The sequence below is a fragment of the Hyaena hyaena genome, unplaced genomic scaffold, assembly GCF_003009895.1.
Source record: "Hyaena hyaena isolate Hyena2069 unplaced genomic scaffold, ASM300989v1 scaffold_116, whole genome shotgun sequence".
In the NCBI taxonomy this organism is placed as follows: Eukaryota; Metazoa; Chordata; class Mammalia; order Carnivora; family Hyaenidae; genus Hyaena; species Hyaena hyaena.
Genome location: NW_024080748.1, coordinates 493,633 through 517,254, shown reverse-complemented (window position 1 = coordinate 517,254; position 23,622 = coordinate 493,633). Strand labels below are relative to the sequence as shown.

At 37.8% G+C, this 23,622-nt stretch overlaps 1 protein-coding gene across 2 annotated transcripts in view; it reads right to left on the bottom strand.

Annotated features, from left to right (window-relative positions):
• NUCB2 (nucleobindin 2) overlaps positions 1 to 21,031 on the bottom strand; it is a 36,646-nt gene extending 15,615 nt beyond the window's left edge. The window contains exons 1-4 of one of the 2 annotated variants that reach the window (XM_039236713.1): positions 20,927 to 21,031; positions 14,803 to 14,954; positions 3,838 to 3,981; positions 2,959 to 3,066 (exon numbers count right to left, since the gene is read on the bottom strand). In XM_039236713.1, coding sequence (XP_039092644.1) covers positions 2,959 to 3,066; positions 3,838 to 3,981 — 252 coding nt within the window. In that variant the 5' untranslated portion in view covers positions 14,803 to 14,954; positions 20,927 to 21,031. Of the gene's footprint in view, positions 1 to 2,958; positions 3,067 to 3,837; positions 3,982 to 14,802; positions 14,955 to 20,859 lie in introns of both variants that reach the window. The other variant, XM_039236712.1, reaches the window with a different exon arrangement.
• Positions 21,032 to 23,622: the final 2,591 nt, after the last annotated feature.

Here is a 23,622-nt window from a genome sequence, read left to right as displayed (position 1 = left end):
AAAAAGTAGAAATAACATTGTTCAACCGTAAAAAGAAATGAATGTACCCATATAAGTTTACAATACAATGAACCTTGAAAACATTATGCTTAAGTCAATGAAACCAGACACAAAAGGCCACATACTGTATAATTCTATTTAAGTGGAATGTGCGAAATAGATAAATCCATAGAGATAGAAAGTAGATTAATGGTTGTCAAAAGTGGAGAAGAGTAAGGAAAAGAAGAGTGATGGCTTAATGGATACAGAGTTTCTTTTGAGGGGAAATGAAATTGTTTAAAAGGAGATATCAGTGATGGTTGCATGTAGATATACTAAAGCCCACTGAATTATATGCTTTAAAGGGGTGAGTTTTAAGGCATGTGAATTATATTTCAATACAGTAATTTTTTAAGGTAACACAGCCACATTAAGCTCTAGTAATTCCATATATAAGTAACTTTTCAAAATTCATCTTTTTTACATTGTGTCCTTTGATTACTTTTCTCATAGATGAGTAATTAGATACATGTTCCAAAATTTAAGAAACAAAATAGCTAGTGGTTTACTTTCTCTTGTTTATAAATGCATCTACAATCACAAACTGTAAATCTAACTACGAATCAGACAGACGAACCTTTTAGGACTGAATCAATGGGGCCTGCAGAAGAAGAGTAAAAAAAAAGTGCTGGGAGCCGCACCGGCCTCTATGGATGGCAGTCACAGCAAGGAAATGGCAGTTTGCACAGCTACTGCCATGAGAAATGAAAACTGGTATCTCCTGCTACTACTGGCTTGTGTTGTGCTGGTATTGACCAGGCCTCACAATATTCCGTATCAGACCCATATTCTGAACACAGATACCTCATAAGGAAAAGCATATTCCTGCCTTTACAAGAGAGATTTTAGATGAAAGCTCTACGGATGATTGTCAAAAGGCTCTTCCTGAGGGCCTTGCAGATCCAAGCCTTAGGGGGTTAAGAACACAAGAATTACAACTGAGCCTGGCCCCGAGACAAAGAGCCTAATTTAGAGTTAAGGTACAGATAAGGGCAGAACTTAAGTTAATACTTACACCTTCTCCTAATTGGTGATGTAGGGCAGTCCCTTCCCCAAGGCCTACTTTCTGCAAACACCCTCCCTTACAGGTGGCTAGGATGAGGATAGATAAGAGGAGCTAAAACATTACCCACAAACAAAAGCCTGACACTTTTAGGGCCTCCATGGTGTTCACACATTCAGCATCAAATAGGTTTCCACAAACAACTTATTAACCAACTCAAAAACATACATTTGAGAGTCAGACAGAATGACTCTTAGCCCATCTATACACTTAACCTATGACCTAACCTTAGCGTGATTAACTTAGAACAAATATGTATCCTGTCTTTTACTAAGAATACCCTAATTCTCTAGTTATAAGATTTACTTAACCTCACTATAATTGCAATAGTTCTGCAAGAATATTTCTGTAAAACCTGCTTCTGTACACTTTCCAAAGCATCTTATCACAAAGAGCTATCCATTGTAAAAATTCCTTTTTCTGATGTCATGTTATCATTTAACCTATAAATAAAGACACCAAAACCGACAGGACAGAGATGCCTGCCTGGTGATCAGAAAGGATCTCGGGGCTCTCTCACTCTCTTTCGCCGACACCGTCCATCCTTCAGGGACCCCTGGACCTGTCGGAGCCGGCGCGCCCTCCGGCAAAAAAGCACCCCCCCCACACACACACACAAGGAAGACCAAGAAAGAATGTTCAGAGAGCAAGAAAAAACAAAAAGCAGTATACTCAAGGAGAGAGGGTCATCATTATTACATAAAACAATGGTTCTCAAGGTGCAGTCCCCAAGGGGAATCAGCGCCAAGGAACTTTTGAAATGGAAGCTCTAGACTTACTGAATCAGAAAGCCTGTATCTGGGGCTCAGAAATCTGTTTCAAGAAGCCCTAAAATCTGAGAACCATTGAGATAAAATAAAGGAGTCCAGTAAGAAGAGGAATAAAAAGTGTTCACTGGATCTGGCAATTAAGAAATAACCGACATCCTTCATGAAAGTATATGCAGTGGAGGGATGTGGGCAAAGCCATGAGCTTCCCAGTTAGCAATATTTGGGAAGTGAAGAAATGTAGTATGATTCCCCTTTCAAAATGCTTGGCTGAAAAGCAAAGGGCAAATTCTAACTTTTTTCACCCATTTTCTCCTGAGAAAAGAGTCTTTGCTGAGTTATTTATGATTCAGTTGACTTGAGTTTTATAGTCTATTTTAATTCTTATATCTTTTTTATTGAATAATGATTTAACTTACTTCATTTTGTCTCTCCCTGCCCCAACAAGAAATAGGAATTGATTATGAAAAGAAGACAGTTATACAAGTAGTCCCTGTATTGGGGCAACTGGCTGACTCAGTTGGTAGAGTACATGACTCTTGATCCCAGGGTCATGAGTTCAAGCCCCACAAAGGGCATGGAGCATACTTGAAAAAGAGTATTCCCTATACCAAATCAGGATTATCTCTCTATTGTATTTCCCATTATTCACCTTATCTTTACCCACAAAGAAATGTTCTTATCCCTACCTGAAGTAGGTAAGAGACACTAAAAATTCTACATTAAATATTATTCACCCCAGGACATTAGTTCCACAGGATAAATTAATTCTTCAAAGGAAACACTAGATTGTTCTCAAGACAATTCAGGGAAATAACTAGCATGATGATATTACCTCTATCAGGAAGAATGATTTCACCCCTTCTCCCATCACTTCATACTGAATTATGTGTGCATGCTCTACATCTCCAAAATATATATACTCCCATCATATATTCATCCTACTAATCTTTTTCTAGATATTATTTATTCAGAATAATTATGGTTTCTTTAAGAGCCTGGAAAGGGTCTCATCTTTGTATTCCTAGTACTTAAGTCAGTATCTGGGATGATCTAATGTTTGTTAAATAATTATTTAATTACATTTACCTTTATTTCCTCTATGTCTGCTTTCTGTAGCTTTTCTCTGAAATGATTATCTGTTTCCAGCACATCAATCACTTGCTTAAGATATTCGTCATAATAAAGTCCAGTATCCTTCAAATTAAGAAACAAACAATAATGTTTCTCAAAGATTTTTATTCCCTGGATCTAAAGATCACAATACTAAAAAAAATTTTTTTAAGAGTCTAACATAATGGCATTGAGATGTATCTACTTTAATAGCTTAGACAAAGTTAAAAAGCTATACTTCTCAAGTGAAAATTTTTATATCAGAACCAATACAATGTTTTACTGTTACATAAAGGTACATTTTCTATACAGCTGAGACAACGAAGACTTAACCGATAACATACTTTGGTTTTACCCCATTGTTACCCGTCTTTCCTCATTGCTGTCTCTCCTGTGAATATAATACAATGTGTTCTTGGCTGGTGAGCTCTACACTGGAAATGTATTTTGATTGGTTGCTGGGTGGCTGTCAGTTAAGCTCTGACTTTGGTCATGATCTCACAGTTTGTGAATTCAAGCCCCGCAGGAGGCTCTGTGGTAACAGCTTCAGATCCTCTGTCTCCCTCCCTCTCTGCCCCTCCCTTGCTGGTTCTCTCTCTCTCAAAATAAATAAACTTAAAAAAAAAAAAAAAAGAAGCATGGAAACGTATTATGATTAATTCCCCTATGCATTATTTAATATATGAACTACATAAATAAACATTGTCTGATATTAAATAACATCTGCTGGGTATCCAATGCTCTTTTACTGCCATTTCAGAAATAGTGCCTAAGTGTGCAATTTTGTAAGTAATAAATATTAGCAGCATTTAGTTAAAATTCTTCCCACAAGGTTATATTTATCATTTCACTTACAGGTGGTTCTATCTTTGCGCTGTCCACAGGTTGATTATTTTTTACTTTTGTCTTGTCTATGTCTATAGGCACAGCTTCAAGAGCAGTAAGGAGACAAGTAACTAAGAGAAAACAACATTGTAGTAAGAGGGTCCTCCACCTCATCTGAAATAAAGGTATAATTTTAGATAGTAAGTTCTTGAAAATATGTCTTCAAACTATATATACATGTATTCCCAATGCCATATTAATAATATACCCAATTCAAGAAATTTTATACAACCAAATAATTCTAGAAAGAGGTTAAAAATGGATTATAAGTTATCCAAAATAATGCTTTAAACAAACCACTAAAGAAAATCAAGGGAGAAATGCTTTTCAACTAAAATTAAAAAGACAGGTAATCAAAACTTTAAACTGCTTATAGTATAAGAAATCATTTAGTTAATTATAAAAGCTTCAAATAAAGATGATAATAAGGTTCTGAAAAGCTTAAAAAGCAAATAGCCCAAATTTAAGAAAGGGAGAAGTAAGGAAAAACTGTATTTTTTTAATTAAAATAATAGGGAGTCAAAATTGTTTCTAGGCATATTTAATTTAGCTTCAATCTAATTTTAAAAATAAGTTGCTCTATAAATATAAGTTCGTTAAAACAGACAACTAGCTAAAATATTTTCTAAACCTTATAAACATTATTTTATCATAGCCAGTAGTCATTTGCTAAAAATTCATTTTGGTCAATAATCTTTCAAATGAATAGGTCAATAAAATATCAAGCTTGAAATAAAAAAAGGAGCCACTATTAATATTCTCACAATATTATTCAAATTTCATTTACCCAAACAGTTTATACCCCATAAGGATCTTAGTAGCTCTGGAAGATCTACTACAAGAATTAAGAATGAATAAAAATCACATATTTAATTGACTTTATATCATGCATACTCATGTTATGGTCCACATCTAAAATAATGGTCTGACCATCAGTGCAGAATGTGCATTACTTAACTCAGAATCTCCCAAACTTAGCTGACCATGAGCCTTTTTTTAAGTCACATGTTTTTACATAGAATACAATTTGGAAAAGGGTACACTGCCTCTCATTTTTGCTACCACACTAGACAGTAGATAAGGTAGTGGCTCATTTTACAGATGAAGAAAATTTTTAATAAAACAATTCACACATGGAGCATTGTCTTGCATTAGCATCTTTATTGAGATATAACTCATGCCATAAAATTCACCTATTTAAGGTATAGAATTTGTTTATTTGTTTATTCTGTAAAGATGCTACTCTATGTTTAGTTCTCAAACCTGAAGGATCAAATTGCATAGGAGCTTGATTCTCAGGCTATACCCAAGACCTCTGGAATCAGAATCTCTGGGGTGAGGTCCAGAATCTTTTTAAATAAACTTTCCAGGTACTTCCTACATACATACGCTCAAGCCCAAGACTGATTCTTCTCTAGGAGACTAGTTCTTCAACATGATCATTGTGAGTAAATGTTTTTCAGGACGAAATGTTTGGGAGATTGGCTCAATGAAGCTAAATAAGTTTCTGTCTTTGCAAGACTTTCAGAACTTGTGATGGCCTACAATGCACTATGAATCTTTAATAGAAGGATGATTTGTTTCTCCACAGAATATGTTCCCATCATGAATCACCTACTCTTCCCACAATTATTTTTTTATGACAAACAAGGTTTATTTCTTATGCATGCTTAATGCCCACTACAGGTATATCCTTTGTTTTTGTTTTTGAGATATAATTTACATGCCACAAAACTTACTCTTAAATTATACAATTCAGTGGTTTATAGTATACTCACACAGTTGTACAATTATCACCACTATCTAATTTTGGGGAACATTTCCATCATTCCTAAAAGAACCCTGTACCTATTAGCAGTCACTCCCCATTCCCTCATTTTCCCAGCACCTGGCAACCATTGATCTACGTTCAGTCTGTATAGATTTTCCCTATTCTGGACATTTCACATATATGGAATCATAAAATGTGTGGCCTTTTGCATCTGGCTTGTTTCATTTAGCACTATATTTTCAAGGTCCAATCACATTGTAACATTAACCAGTACTTCATTCTTTCGTATAGTTTTTGTATATACCATATTTTGCTGATCAATTCATGAATTGATAGACATTTGGGTTTTTCTACTTTTTTTGGCTAGTTTGAATAATGCTCCTATGAACACTTGTGTCCAAGTTATTGTGTTAACATGTTTCCAATTCTTTTGGTTATATATCAAGGAATAGAATTGCTGCATCAATTTGGTGACTTTAAGTTTAAGAGGAATTGCTAAATTATTTTCTATAGCACAATTTTACATTCCCACCAGCAATATATGAGGCTTTCAATTTTTCCATATCCTCACCAAAACATGTTATTGTCTGTCTTTTTTATTATAGCCAACCTACCAGGTATGAAGTGGTATCTCATTTTGATTTTGATTACCATTTCACTGGCTGATAATATTAAGCATCTTTTCATGTATTTATTAGCAGTATCTCCACCTTTTTTAAAAAATTAAATATCAATGAGTTAGTTGGTTTTTTAAAAAAATTCTGAATTGAAACTTCTGTTACCCTTGCAAGTCCCATGGGCCCCTGCAAATAGGCTGGCCAAATGACCATTTAAAAGGAAAATAGTTTAGGGGCACCTGGGTGGCTCACTAGGTTGAACATCTGACTTTGGCTCAGGTCATGATCTCACAGTTTGTGGGCTCCATCCCTACGTCAGGCTCTGTATTGACAGCTCAGAACCTAGAGCCTGCTTCAGATTCTGTGTCTCCCTCTCTCTATTGCTCCCCCACTCGCACTTTGTCTCTCTCTCAAAAATAAATAAATATTTTTTAAAAAAGTATAATAGTTTTAAGTGCAGTCATGGCTTTGAAAAGCCCAAATTATGAGTTAAACTGCTCAAGTCAATTTTGATGTCTTCTACACAACTTCCCAAGCTGAATCTGGTCTCCATGGCTCCTAACATGATATGCATATATATAGTTAGAAAATGAATAAATGCTAAGATTATCTGAATAGTCTTTCTGTAACGTGAACGCAGAAAGTCAGCTGAGTGATATACCTCTGTGACTTCATTTTGCAGGCCTCATTAGGAACTGTGACTATCCCTTGAAATGTCAACCCAGAGTTTAGAAGAACCTTTCACAGAGACTCCTCCCCTCCAACCTGCAGTACGGCCAATGTCCCTTAGACCTTCCTCCTTTTACCATACAGCGTGTGCGCACACACACACACACACACACACACACACACACGGCAATTAATAAGCAGTACTGTCTCGGCAATTGGCAGCTTATGTCTCATATTTGAAATATGCTCTTTTTAAAAATAGCATCCACCTTTACACAAGAGAAGCCTGAAATTAATAAAAAATAAATGATAGTTATTGAATCTTGGACGTGGATTCCCTTTTACAGTTTGTCTCTTCTCTCGCTGTCCTGTCAGATGTGCCATAAATGAGAAGGCAAGTCAAGAGAGAAATACATTTGTACAACATAAATGTGTGTGTGTGTGTCTGTGCACACACACATCTCAGCATCTCAAAGTGATAAAGTAACAGAAATTCTCTGGGTATCTACCCTAAAATGTTAACTGACTTTATGGCTTATTAACTTTTAATTGGGTCCCAGACTCATTACAAATAACAATATAGAAACCACCAATTGAGTGTTTACTATGTACCAAGCAGTATACCAAACTTTTTTTTATGTTAAGTAATTAATTCTTACAAAGACTCTGTGAAATAGGGGAGCCTGGGTGGCTCAGTCGGTTGGGCGTTTGACTTTGGCTCAGGTCATGATCTCACGGTTCGTGGGTTCAAGCCTCTCATCAGACTCTGTGCTGACAGCTCAGAGCCTGGAGCCTGCTTCAGATTCTGTGTCTCCCTCTCTCTCTGATCCTCCCTTGCTCATGCTGTCTTTCTCTCTCAGAATTAAGTAAAACATTTTTTAAAAAAGAAAAAATTTTAAAAAAAGACTCTGTGAAATAAATATTATCCCTATCTTAAAGTACAGGAACCTGAAATATAGCAGTTTAAAAACCTGATCTGGGTCACACAGGAGTCTGGGCCTGGAAACTACTGACCCCAAAGCCTATGACTGTTTTTAAGTTCTCAAAGTGTAATCCCTGCCAGCAGCACCAGTATCACCTGGAAGTTTGTTAGAAATGCAAATTATTGGGGCATCTGGATGGTGTCAGTCCCTTAAATGTTCCACTTCAGCTCAGGTCATGATCTCTGGAGTTTGAGCCCTGCAGAGCAGAGCCTACTTCGGATCCTCTGTACCCTTCTCTCTTTGTACCTCCCCGGCTTACTCTCTCTCTCTCTTTCAAAAATAAATAAACATTTTTTTTAAAAAAAGAAAGAAATGAAGGCTTCCAATTGGAGACTCTAATTGGGGTGGGGGTGGGGCACAATCTCAACAAGCCCTATAGGTGATTCTGATACATGCTAACGTTTGAAAACATAATGCCTCCCTTTGCTCTATCATTCACGAACCTCCTCTGCAAAGAAAGATAAAGAGAATGCTTATCTGAAAAGTAAATTTATATCCTCAAGGAACAGAGAAATGGGTGTTATATCTAAGAACAGTAAGGCAAAACTAAATTTGGGTCTATATTCTAATTTCAGCTACACCACTCCCTTGCTGTAAGATCATAGGTCAATTAGCTTTCCCTGCTTGTTCTCTTATTTTTTAAAATAAAGGATTTTTTTAAAGGGAATTTAACTAGACCTCAGTACTCTTTAAGTTCTTAAATTCTATTACTACTTTTTTCTTTTGGTTACAGATCTTTTTCTGTTACATTATCAGAAATGCGAATAAAATTGCTTGCACTCACACAAATTGTATGAAATGATTAAGTTACATGATTTATAAATCCCTTTAAATTAAATATTGCTTATTCAGCCCATTTCAAATTATACTGGTAGAGCAAGTAGAAGATCTGGGTGCTAGGATACAGAGAAAGCAAAAATCAACTACCAAAGAAACTTCCTATCTACATATAATAAAAATGAGGTAAAGCCAGAAACATTTCTCTCTTTGGATACAGAGGGCCCTCTGACCAAACTTATACCTTGCTTCTGAAGGAGAAAGTTCCTCTTTGATTTCAGGTTTAGCTATTGCCAGACTTGTATTTCACTCAACCTGGATTTATTTTTACTTTTGCAGGAAAGAGATAATGAATTGTGACTGTCATTTCAAAACCAAAAGCAGTTTTACTTTTTGATAACTTTAGAGGACAAAAGACTGAGAGTTTAAGGAGAAGCTTGTTTGTTTTCAAGTCAAATACAACAGAACTGATTAAAAATGAATACAACCAGATGTAAAAAGACACATACTAAATTATTCTATTTATATCTAATAAATAGAATAGATCTAATATCCAGAATAAGCAAATCCATAGAGAAAGAAAGTAGATTAATGGTGCTTAGGACTATTGGTGGGCAGAGGCGGGAACGAGAAATGACCACTAATGGGTATGGGGTTCCTTTTGGGGGTAATATAAATGTTGTAAAATTAGACAATAATGATGGCTGTAGAACGTTGTGAATATACTAAAAATTGTACACTTTTTAAAAAGTGTGCATGAATCAATTTTCAATTTTTAAAACAGTCATGAGAAATAGAGCAAAATATCTAAGACTATGAGAACGTAAACATAAGAAAAATGACAAGTACAATTTACAAACCATCATTAACTTGTAGAAGTATAGAAGTATAAACTAGCCATTCACTTTTTTTTTAATTTTTACTTTATTTTTGAGAGAGAGATAGAGAGAGAGAGAACATGAGTGGGGGAAGAGCAGAGAAAGAGGGAGACACAGAATCTGAAGCAGGCTCCAGGCTCCGAGCTGTCAGCACAGAGCCCGATGCGGGGCTTGAACCCATGAACTGTGAGATCATGACCTGAACCGAAGTCAGACGCTTAACCTACTGAGCTACCCAGGTGCTCCTAGCCATTCACTTTTTATAATTATCCAATTTTTATATTCTTAGTGATTTTTGTCTGCTTAAACTATCATTACTAGAATGTAAGTAAAAATCTTGCAGCATGCTTTTGGACTTATCTGTTTTCCTAATAAATCTGTCCATTTATTTAAATATTTTGAGGCTATGAGGCTGTTATTGAATGTACACAAATTGAAGATTTTCTAACTTTCTGGTAGATTTAATCTTTTATCACATTTGAGTAACCTTTATACCCCAATTTGCCTTAAGGTCTATTTTATTTGGTAGTAATATAGCTAAACTAGTTTTCTTTTGATTAGTGTATATAGACACACACATATACACACATACACACATACACACACTTTTTAATCCAGCCTAATGATCTCTGTCTTCTAATGGAGTATTTTCTCTGTTTATATTTAATCAAATTACTGATAATGTATTTAATCAATTTCTTTTTTTTTTTAATTTTTTTATGTTTTATTTATTTCTAGAAGAGAGAGAGAGAGAGAGAGAGACAGCGTGAGCAGGAGAGGGTCAGAGAGAGATGGAGTCACAGACTCTGAAACAGGCTCCAGGCTCTGAGCTGGCAGTCAGCACAGAGCCCGACGCAGGGCTCGAACCCACGAACCGCGAGATCATGACCTTAGCGAAAGTCGGACGCTCAACCAACTAAGCCACCCGGGCACGCCGTATTTAATCAATTTCAAAATGCACAATTTCCTGAGTTTAACATCTCAGAAATCAGTGTTTTCAGTTAATGAAATATTAAAATCATGATTCACTACATGGCAATAGCAACATAATCTCTACTGTCTGCACATGAACCTCGTCATAGCTATTCCTACTCCATTTCTACAGATTGAGTTTTTGCATTGTTGGTACCTCACCAATGGTGAGCTTAATCACCATTTTAAATGTAATTTTTAAAAAACCACCATTTAAATCACTATTTCCTTCAAAAAGGATTAAAGTACGATTTGGCATTGTTATTTTGGGATGCCTGGGTGGCTCAGTCAGTTAAGCGGCTGTCTTCAGCTTAGGTCATGATCTCCTAGTTCATTAGTTCAAGCCCCACGTTGGGCTCTGTGCTGACAGCTCAGAGCCTGGAGCCTGCCTCAGATTCTGTGTCTCCCTCTATCTCTGTTCTTCCCCTGCTCATGCTCTGTCTCTCTCTCAAAAATAAAGATTTTAAAAAAATTAAAAAATTCTTTTTAAATAGAAAACACTTTTCTCCCTTTAACAGTTTCTAATCTTTTAGTATTTATTCCAGAAGTAATTAGGACAATTAACTTACTAATGTCCTAACTTAGTAAAACATTCACCTCTTTAAAAAAAATTTTTTTTAATTCCAGTATAAGTAATATACCATGTTTTATTAGTTTTAGGAGTACAATGTATTGATTCAACAATTGTATGCATTACTCAGTGCTCATCCTGATAAGTGTACTCTTAATCCTCTTACTTATTTCACTCATCCCCGCACCTACCTCCCCTCTGGTAACCACCAACTTTGTCTTCTACAGTTAAGAGTCTGTTCTTTTGTTTGTCTTTTTTTTTTCTGTTAAAACATTTACTTCTTAATAAGTCCTCAAGAATGTCAACTGTTATCATAACAAAAGAAATGGAAAATGTTCTAGCACCTTAGGTAGAAAAGTAATGACATGAAAATTTCTTTAAATAGCAAGATAATGTCAAGTATGTCAGATAGAGACTTACAGATTTCATAAACTCAATAATGTGCAAATGCCCATACAAAATAAGGAGAGACGAAGTATAAGGAGAGGCAAAGGGAAGATGGAGAAACTAATCTACTTTTCTTCCAATATCTTGGTAGTAAGAATGGACTCCTTTCCTTAATCACCCTCTTCTTCCATAAGAAGAAAAGATATCTAAAGAAGAGACCTGGGCAGAACTCTACTGAAACAGTAGACTGATCAAACCAGAAGATGCAGATAATTTGTGCTCTAATGTCAAATGATCTGAAATTCTAAATCAGTCCGTGGTCTCTATTCGGACTGCAATGGAAAGCATTGTGGCCAAGGGCATCAGAGTCTGGGGCAAAATTACAAAGTAAGCAGGGTTCTGAAACCTCTTCTGGTATTCAGTAGATAAAAAAAATAAATAATTTCCCTAAATTTCCAAGTCCTAAAAGGAAGCTTATCTCTATTCTCCTGTCTCCAATAAATCAAAATTCCCACTCACATACAGAGGCAGATTTTTTAACTATTAATTCATACCAGTAGTTATCCAGATTAAGTTTACTTGGTGTGTGAATGTGTGTGTGTGTGTGTGTGTGAGAGAGAGAGAGAGAGAGAGAGAGAGAGAGAGAGAGAGAGAGAGAGGGAGTTTCCTGTTTGATTGCAGGGAGATATCCTGGAAATGGTTAAAAAGAATGGTCATGGGTATGAGGGGTGGAGAGTACAGAAAATAGAGTAGCTTGTTTCTCTTATAATAGGAATTTCTCCTTCACCTACCCTCTTCCTCCTTCATCTACCTTTTTCTCCCTCTCTCATTTCTCCTTCATCTACCTTTTTCATTTACCTTTTTCATCCTTCATCTACCTTTCATCTACCTTTTTCTCCCTCTCACAACCCTCCTCTTTTACTCTTCTTCCTTTTAAATTGTATTGAAGCATATTTTCTCTAATCTATATATATTAATTTAGCAACTATTTATTAAGTACTCACCATGTACCAGATATGCTAGACAACAAGGTAAAACAAGAAAGACATGGCCCCTACCCTCGTAGATCTTCAAATCTAGTGTAAAAGGTAGCCTATCAAATAAACAATTGCAATTTGAAAAAAAGTTGTTTATAAAACAATGCATAGCATGACCCTTCTTCTGTTAATTAAAACATCTTTAAAGGCACTAAAATAGTATTTATGGGGTGCCGGTGTTGCTTAGTTGGTTGAGCATCTGACTTCGGCTCAGGTCATGATCTCATGGTTCGTGCAGTTTGTGAATTCAAGCCCCATGTCAGGCTCTGTGCTGACAGCCTGGAAAGCCTGGAGCTTGCTTCGGATTCTGTGTCCCCCATCTCTCTCTGTCCCACCCCTACTTGCGCTCTGTCTCTGTCTTTCAAAAATGAATAAACATTAAAAAATAAAATAAAATAAACAAATACATAGTAGTTGGTAAATAGACATTTTCAATCAAGTGATTTAAAATGCTCACTGTCTCTTAAAAACAAAACTAGGTCAAAAAATGGTGTTGGGAAAACTGGTCAGCTACATGCAAAAGAATGAGACTGGACCACTTTCTTACCATGAAAATAAACTCAAAATGGATTGAAGACCTATATGTGAGACCTGAAATCATAAAATTCCTAGAAGAAAACAAAGGCAGTAATCAGTTTCTATAACTTTGACATCAGTTATAGAAACGTTTTTCTACATATGTCTCCTCCAGCAAAGGAGACAAAAGCAAAATAAACTATTGGGACTAAACCAAAATAAAAAGCTTTCACAGAGGGAAGGAAACCATTAATAAAATAAAAGGACACCTGCTGGATGAGAAAAGATATTTGCAAATGATATATCCAGTATGGAGTTAATATCCAAAATATATAAAAACTGACACAACTTGGGGCTTCTGGGTGGCTCAGTTGGATAAGCATCCAACTCTTGATTTGAGTTCAGGTCATGATCTCACAGCTGTGAGATCCACACTGAGCAAAGAGCCTGCTTAAGATTGTCTCTCTCCTCTCCCTCTGCCCCTCCCCAGCTTGAGCTCTCAATGAATAAATGGATAAATAAAAACTTATACAACTCAACACAAAAAGTAATAGTAATGATCCAAACAAAAAATGGGCAGAGGACCTCAACAGACATTTTTCCAAAGAAGACACAGAAATGGCCAACAGACACATGAAAAGAGGCTCAACACCACTGAACATCAGGGAAATGCAAATCAAAACAATTCATGAAATATTACCTCATACCTGTCAGAATGGCTAAAATCAAAAACACAACAAATAATAAATGTCAGCGAGGATGTGGGGAAAAAGGAACCCTCATTCACTGCTGGTGAGAATGCGAGCTGGTGCAGGCACTATGGGAAACAGTATGATGGCTCCTCATAAAGTTAAAAATACTCCTGAAACCAAGACTACACCGTATACACTGTATGTTAGCTAACTTGACAATAAATTATAAAAAAAAAAAAGCTCCTCCCCCACTCATACTCTGTCTCTGCCTCTCTCTCTCTCTCTCTCAAAAATAAAGATTAAAAAAATTAGAAAAATTAAAAATCTAATTATTATAATTCTACTGCTGGCTATTTACCCAAAGAATATAAAAACACTAATTTGAAAAGATATATACTCCCTTATGTTCATTGCAGCATTATTTATAACAGCCAAGATATAGAAGCCAATCAAGTGTCCATCCATTGATTAATGATATATAGATATAGATATCTATCTATAGACAAATATGCTGGAATATTAGTCAGCCATAAAAAGAATGAAATATTGTCATTTGAAACAACATGGATAGACCTAGAGGGTATAATGCTAAGAGAAATAAGTCAGAGAAAGACAAATATCATGTGATTTCACTCATATGCAGAATTTAAGAAACAAAACAAATGAACAAAGAAAAAAGGGACAAACAAAAAAACCAGAACTCTTCACTATAGAGAACAAACTGGTGGTTTCCAGCTGGGAGGCGGGTGGGAGGATAGAAATTAGGTTATAGGGAGTAAGAGTACACGTATATCGATGATCACTGACTAATGCACAGAATTGTTGAATCATTATATTACATACCTGAAACTAATATAACTTTATGTTAATTGTACTTGAATTAAAAAATTTAAAAGGGAAAAATTGGTAGCTTTTATGCACATAAGTCCCCTGATTGTTTTGTTTATTGGGGTCAATTATTCTACAACAGAAAAAAAAAGGGAAACTGAAATATTACTAACAAAGGAATTACTGAACTTTGTGCCTGTCTGTTTTTAGTTTTTGCTTTCTTAACTGACCACTTACCTTCAATCAAATAAGGAATTTTTATCTCCTTTTTACCGATCTGGAAACCGAGATCCAGTGAGGCAAGATGACTTGGACAGTATCAAATTAGTGAAAAGATGGCTTTTGGCTCCTAAGTCAATGCTTTTCACTAAAAATTGACTCAACAGGTTCTAAATGTAAAAAAAACAAAAAGAAAAGAAAGAAAGAAAACCAGATTATATAGTTAACATAACTTTAGCCTTATTACAGTGGTAATGGCATATGATCGTATATATTTGTCACATCTTGTGAAAAGAAAAAGTACTAAAATTTTATGATGTGGCAGGAGACCAAATTATATCATAATTCAGTGGGGAGGGGAAGAGATATATTAAAGAAATAGAATCAAGGACCACAAAAACAAAGATATGGATGTATTATACCAAGGCCTTTTTGTATTGCTTCCCTTGTTAATATGAATTCAGACTAAAAGCCTATTTTTCCTCAGCAATGATACTTCACCTCATAGGGTCAGTTTTCCCATTAAATCCTTAACTGAATTTTTTCTTAAAATCCTTAACTAGAATCTTTCTTTTTGCTTACCATCACTTTAAAAACAATGTTGGTCCTGGTCTCAGTCACAGAGATCAGTAACAAAGCAAAATAACTTAAATTTTCTTTTTTGAAACCCCACTACCTATAAAACACAGGGCAGCTGGCTCAGGTACAAACTCACTGGTGAACAAAATGAATGATTTCTAAACAGTCTATAAAGAAAGCAAGCCAATAAAATACCTTCAAATCTTAAGAACACATATATTTCTTTCTTTTTATGGTATAGCAACATAAAATTATCTAGGCATGAGAGTGATCATATGCATGTTAAATATTGGAAAGGCATATGACTTCTATTAACACATATGTTCAAAAATAAACAAAAAACAGACTGAATCTTTACCACTCCCATTTACCGGCAAGCTATTTGCTTCTCTGATTCTCAATTTTCCTACCTATAAACTGAACTAATACTTCTTCATAAGTTTTTCATTGGATGAAAATAAGAAAGAATACAAGGTAATTAGCACAATGCATGGCAATAGTAAATGCTTGATAAATATTAACATCCTATGTGTCTTGAAAATGAAACAGCTATATAATATGATGAAAATCTGTTCTGTAAACACCCAAATTTATAGAACTTAAAAAGCAATAAACCAGTTTGACATACAACTTTAAGTGTCATTTTTGGAAAGGCCGCATTAGAACTCTCCTCTGAGCATTACCATAGCCAAAGTCCTGAAACGGCTGTGACAGGCCAATGAAAAGAACACATCCAACAAAAGAGGAATACAATCTCTTACTCCCTGGGATTAAAACAAGAGTCCCAGTTTTCTTTTTCTAAGGCACTGCCCTTAGCCAGGAAACCATTGTTACTTCCTATCAATATCATAATTCTAACAGTGAAAAGGAATGAGGTAGAGAAAAATAAATGGCTTCTGAGAATTTCTCAATGGCAGCAGTGATGAGGGAGACCAGTACCATGGTACTCACCTGCATTTTTCCCTTAAAAAAATGAGTCAGCAGGAAAGCAAGATTCAAAATAACGTATGGGATGCATGACCAATTGAGCTGGACTCCAACCCTTTCTTGTATTAAAACAGTAGTACAGGGGCGCCTGGGTGGCTCAGTCAGTTAAGCATCTGACTTCAGCTTAGGTCAAGGTCTTGCCCTTCCTGAGTTTGAGCCATGCATCAGGTTTTGTGCTGAAAGCTCAGAGCCTGGATGGAGCCTGCTTCCGGTTCTGTGTCTCTCTTTCTCTCTGCCCCTCCCTTGCTTGCACTCTGTCTCTGTCTCTCAAAAATGAATAAATATTAAAAAAAAAGACATTAGTATAGATATTGGGGCACCTGGCTGGCTAAGCCAGTGGAGTATATAACTCTAGATCTTGGGGTCATGAGTTCGAGCCCTATGCTGGGCATAGAGATTACTTAATGGCTCAGTCCATTAAGCATCCAACTTTAGCTCAAGTCATGATCTCATGGTTTGTGAGTTCAAGCCCCACTTTGGGTAAGCTCAGCCCTACCTCAGGTAAGTCAAGTAAGCTGGAGCCCTGCTTTGGGCTCCAGGCTGACGAGTGCAGAGCCTGCATGAGATCCTCCCCTTCGCTCTCTCTCTGCCCCTCGCTGTCTCACACTCTCTTTCTCAAAAATAAATTTATAAACTTTTTTTTAAAATGGGGGGTAGTGCGCCTGAGTGGCTCAAGCGGTTAAGAGATGGGCTCTTAGTTTTGGCTCAGGTCATGATCTCAGGGTTCATGAGTTTGAGCCCCATGTCTGGCTGAGCGCTGACGCTGCGGAGTCGGCTTGGGATTCTCTCTTCCTCTCCCTCTGCCCCTCCTCTCTTGTGTTTGTGTATGTGTGTGTTTGTGTGTGTGTGTGTGTGCGCGTGCACATGCGCGCGTGGGCATGTTCTCTCTCTCTCAAAATAAATAAATAAATACTTAAAAAAATTTTTTTAATGAGAGTCAACAGGAAAGTAAGATTCAAAATAAAGTATCAGATGTATGACCAGCTGAGCTGGACTCCAATCTTTCCATGTATAAAGACATTAATATAATGGGGTGCCTGGGTGGCTCAGTTGGTTAAGCATCCAACTTCGGCTCAAATCATGATCTCATGGTTTGTGGGTTCAAGCCCTGCAAGGGGCTCTGTGCTGAGGGGCTCTGTGCTGACAGCTAGCTCGGAGCCTGCTTCAGATTCTGTATCTCCCTCTCTCTCTGAAGCCTCCCCTGCTCACGCTGTCTCTCTCTCTCTCTCTCTCAGAAATAAAAACATTTAAAAAGTTAAAAAAAAAGACATTAGTATAACTATTAATGTCCTGATGCTCCTATCTGTTGAAAAGGACACTAACCAAGGAAACCATTATACTGCCTCTTTTTTAATCTTAATTGGTCACAGTATCCTTGATAATAGGCCTACTTAGTGAAAGTAGATACTGTTTCTCATCTGTATCACTCAATAAACAAATTTATTAAAATTACAATGTCTCCATTATTCATATATACTGTACTTCAGATAACTAACATACAATATGCCAAAAAACTCTGCCAAATTAAATGATTTTTTTTTAATTTTTAAAAAACTCTGCCAAAAATAAAAGCATGCAAAGGCTATCTCAATTTCCGTTGCTTTAAATTTTTTATTTTTTATTTTTTTTAAATATTTTATTTATTTCTAGGAGAGAGAGACAGTGTGAGCAGGGGAGGGTCAGAGAGAGAGGGAGTCACAGACTGAAACAGGCTCCAGGCTCTGAGCTGGCAGTCAGCACAGAGCCCGACGCGGGCCCGAACCCACGAACTGCGAGATCATGACCTAAGCGAAAGTCGGAGGCTTAACCGACTAAGCCACCCAGGCACCCCCGTTGCTTTAAAATTTTTAAATCAGAGAATACTGGGACCAGAAATGATCTCAGATATGGTTTGGTTCAGAGCCAACTTTTATAAAAGGTTATAAAGCATAAGGAAGCTAACTGACCTGGCCAAAATGATGTGACAGAGCCAGGATTGGAATCTGGCCATCAAATTCTAATCAAGCGCAACTTTCAGTGTTTCATGTTTTTTTTTTTTTAAATTGTTTTAACTTTGCATTGAAAATCAATAAATGAATGAGGTTTTTCCTTAAATAAATTATTTAAAATTGTTAGGAGCCTGTTTTTTAAAGTCTACAAACTAATTACACATATCAAACATAAAAATAACAAATTTCCCTCTTCTAGACTTTCAGTTATTTAGAAAGTTTATCATCTATCCTACCAAATACAGTCAACTCAATTACTTCAAAGACTATTTCAAGGATTATCTTCAATACATTTTAAAATTCTACACTTTGATTCCTCCAGGTACCCACTACTTAAAAGGGTGTTTCCCTCAGTCATCGTAAGGGCCCTTAGAAACTTGAAAACAATTTAAATATTATTCTAAATAATATAATTAGTTTGATATGTCTATAGAGATACACACTAAAACAAAAAGAGAGTGGTATTCATCATGCTGATAGTCTATATTAGTGACAATGATCAATAGCTAGTGTTTTGAAAGGTACCTTCATTGCTTTCGTTGTGCATTTCCTTTTAACCGGTATTTACAGAGCACAAATCAACTTGACAAAAAGCATGCTGAATGAAGTATACAAAATGTGGGATACCAACAGTCAGTACCTCCAGAGAGCAGAGTAAGGTAAACACACCAGGGACTCGGTCCTTGCAAGATGGGTAAATTAAGACAGCTGGAAGAGAACGGCATGAGAAACCACAGGAGACAGATATGAATTTTTCACTAGAAAGTTAGACTGGATCGTGGAGTTTTTGTTTTGTTTTGCTTTTTTTAATGTTTATGTTTTGAGAGAGAGAGAGAGACAACTCAAGCAGGGAAAGAACTGAGAGACAGGCAGACAGACAGAGGATCTGAAGCAGGCTTTACGCTGATCGAATTCACAAACCACGAGATCATGACCTTAGCCAAAGTCGGGTACTTAACGGACTGAGCCACCCAGGCACCCCTGGATCATGGAGAGTTTAAAGAAAAAGATGAGAAACAGAAGTTCTCACGTTCACCCCAATGACTAGAGTAATATTATTTGAGATTTCTAATTCAAAATTTCCATTTTTTAAAATTTTAGACCCTACTAACTGAGGAACATTTGTTGAGGCATTTGTTCAGGATTTGTTGAATTTGCTATCAAGTTTTATAAAACAAGAACTCACACTCAACTTTCATCGGGATGAATCCTGAGGTAATTTCCATGAGGGACAAGCTGCAAGAATCTCAATATTGCCTGACTCTAATTATTCAACAGAATTGACCAGGAAAGTCCTTAAGAATCAAAAAATTTAAACAGATCATAAAAGAAGCTATAACTTATAGGATCCAAATCTACCATACCACTAATCATTCTGCTTTTAACAAATTCCTTACAGTAACTGTCTCATCAATTCTTTCAGTTCTTATAGGGGAAGTCCAGAATCTCCTTCAAACAGAACTGTCAGAAATACTTGCCTATCAAATCCAAATCTATTAGCCATACTACTTTTAACAAATTCCATAAAGCAATTGTCTAGGCAATTTTTTGCAATTCTTTAGAGAAAGTCCAGAATCTCCTTCAGACAAAATTGACTACCAGAAACACTTGCATTTAACCTCCCCCTTTCACCCTCCCTCCCTTTTTTTAACCAAGATAATAGTAGGTGGTTTGATATTCATTCATATTCATCCACAGACTTAATAGCCTTAATAAAAGGCTTTGATGGGAGCACTTGTTCAATTGTGTAAATGTATATTATCCAATTTAGGAGTTTAGTGGACACTCTGAAAATCTCAAGAGGTTCTCCCAGAAATCAGAATAATAGTTCAAAGGTTCATATTCATATTTTCTCACTCCCTCTCTCTCTCTGTCTCCATATTATAAAATATCTGGATATTGTAAAATAACTGCCAACCAAGACCATTTGCCACCACAAACCACAGCAATAACTCCATTTGCTTGCTGAGTTACCATTTAGGAAACGCAACAAGGAAGTACCTTTTCAGAAACCGAAAAAGCTCATTTCACACCAAAGACTTGTCACATAAGAGAAAACAATACCACAACTGACTTGAACTTTCTCTCCTAAGTGTCAAGGGTTGCCTGCTTAACAGGCCGGCAGAACAGCAGAATTCTCCGGCCTAGTTTTGCTCGACCGCGTGGGGAATGATGAGCACAAGCAGGGAACTGATGGGTACACACCCCGCCCCTTACCAGTGGGCACCTCCCTCGCCCATCTACCTGCCAAGGTGGAGTCGACCCTGTCTGAATCTCGGTCCAGCACTCACCCACGCCTGCACCCCGCCAAGAACCTGCCACCCTCATTTACCCCCAAAGAAAGCTTGGGTGCCCTGCAGCTAGTGGAGTGGAGAAAGGGACCCTACGCCTCAGGATGCAACTCGAAGGGCCCCTCCACCCTTGCCCGCCCACTGTGCGGCTCCCCCCCGCGGCCACCCCCCCCACCCCCCCCGCCGCCATTCTCACTGCAGCTTAGGGCAGGCGAAGACCTGAGCCCTACCTATCTCAGGACCTGCTCCAGCCTCCAGCCGTGCGAATCTGCACCCACCTCGGGCCACCGGCCTTACCTAGCCGGATCTCGGCGTGCAAGGCTCCGCCTGCTGAATGCACGCAGTGCACAAACCTGTCTCTCCAGCCCCCCGCCGGTGATTTCGCTCAGTACCTCTCTGACCGCGCGCTCCCGCCTCCTCGCTGCCTTGGCGACAACCCCCGCCCCCTCCCGGCAGCCACTGATTGGTCCGAATGGGATCGCGGAAGTTGCCGATTGGCGGGGGCGGAGACGAAGCCGCGCCCTCTGGCTGAGAGGCGGGCGGCGTGGAGCAAGAACGCGAAGGAGCCTGGGGGAGCCTAAGCCAAGAGGGACGTGGCGCTCTACGACACGGGCGGGGAAGCCGCGCCCCTTCCTTCTCTGGCTTTGGGCGGGTGAGGTGTTGTCCCGGGATCGGGACAAAGCCCCAGGGATCGCCTCCCCTTTGGCTACCGGCCTGCGTGGGCAGCGTCCAGACGGGTCAGAGATAGGCTGTCAGGCCCATTTGCGCCTGCAGGCCTCGCTCGGGGCTAACACCCTCGGCCTCCTCCCTGGCGGGAATCTGTCTCGCATCTGCAACCTCACCTACCCGGATTATGCAGGGCTCTCTGCCACTGAGCTTCACTGTTTCTTACTACCCCTTTCACACCCTTCTGTGCACACATCTCTTTCCTCTATACTCGCAGAGACTGAGGCACTACTCCACCCTCCCTCACTTTAATGATGGGAAAACTGAGGCTCCAAGATATACGTGGTTCGTGTTTCCAGGGTAACAGAAACTTTTGGAGCCTCGAGGTTAAGCGTGAATCTGCCAAATAATAGTTCCGCTCTGAGTCTTAAGTTTTCTAGCTTGCAAAAAATAGTATCTACCTCAGTTATTAGTGAACATTAGATGAGTATAACATTCCAGAAAACCAGTACAGAATCTGCTGTTAATAATGGTCGCTTCTTTTTATCAGGAAGTAATGGAAAGTAGTAACTAACTGCACCAATTTGGAGCCAGACTGCCTGGCTCCTGGTTGCAAACCCGAATTCAGTTTATCATAGGCATTCCAAGTTACTTATGTGGCTTTGTGCCTCAGTTTCCTTGTCTGTAAAATGAGAATAATAATAGTACCCTCCTTAGAGAGTAACAGGTTAGTAGAAGAGTGACTGGCACATAGTAAGTGGTCAATAAATGTTAGCCATTCTCACCTTAGTGGCTTAGCTAGGACTATAATTCAAGTGTTTGGTTTCTAAAACCAGCTAACTTTGCTCTTACACACTTCCCATCAACATACTTCGAACAGTGCTTCAAATCTTTTCAAGGTTCAGTTAGAAACATTTGCTGTTTTCTTTAAATCAAAATCTTAAACTTTTTCCCCTTTCCTTATCAAAGGCTTAGAATGTTATGACTCTGCCTCTAATGAAGGTTTAGTAACGGGTAAATGTAAGGAAAATAATCATGTTCTGTTCCGATGGGTAGATTGAAAAGCAAAAGCACTAGAGTAAGAAAGGATATTCAAGAGGTTATGGTGTAGGAGCACTGCATTTCAATTTGAAAAACATGGGAAATATTATGTATTGGTTATGTATCATTAGTAATCAATATTAGTGTCAGGAAACAATACCACATCCCAACACTGTGGAAAATACTAAACTGTAAACACATTAAAGGCAGGAACTATTTTCCACATTTTTATTAACCATTATCTACCACAGGGCCAAATACATCCAGACACTGAGAAATCCAGACACTGAGAGTTGAGATAGACTCTTTAAGGGGAGACCCAGAAAGATTTGGTAATAATCTGTCTAGATTATTTATAGTAATCCAATGGAGATGAATAATGGAAAATAAGAAAATTGGATCGGCCCAGCAATAAAAGGAAAGTAAAAAAGGATAATTTACACAAGTTTGGTGACTGAGATGCCAGCATTATTCTCAGCAACATTCTGGCATGAACAAAAAGAGAAGACAAGGAAGATAGGGTAAACAAGGATTAAACAGCAAGATCCAGGATTAGGAGAAATTGCTGAGGAAAATATTTCAGAATGTCATGTGCATATAAAGCAGGCAACAGTATCTCTTATAATAATAAATATTGTTTTGTGGTAGAGAAAAATAGAAATGTTGATAATGAGCCCTGAAAACATTCTATATTGTGGGACTAATAAGGAAATGTTACTTTACTTACTAGGTAACTCAAAACTTAGGGTCTTTGCTCTGATAGAAAATCTCCTAATGGGGAGGAGGACTGGAGAACATACTATTATTATATTGTGCAAGGGAGGGGGGAAAACACAAGGTTTTGGAGTCAGAACTGGATCCCAGTCCTGTCTGGATTAAAAACCCAGCTCTACCTTTATTAATTGAATTTCCTCTAGCAAATTATTTAACCTCTCTCCATAGCATAGTTTCCCCATATCTAACATGGAGGCAATAAGGGGTGCCTGGATGGATCAGTCGATTGAGCATCTGACTCTTGATTTTGACTCAGATCATAATCCCAGGGTTGTGGGATCGAGCCCTGTGTTGGGCTCCACACAGCATGGAGCCTGCTTAAAATACCCTCTCTCCCAGGGCAGCTGGGTGCCTCAGTTGGTCAGGCATCTGACCTGGGCTCAGGTCACGATCAAGGGTTCATGAGTTCAAGCGCCGGATCAGGTTCTCTGCTGTCAGCACAGAGCCTGCTCCAGATCCTCTGCACCCCCCACCCCCGCTCATGTTCGCACTCTCTCAAAAGTAAACATTAA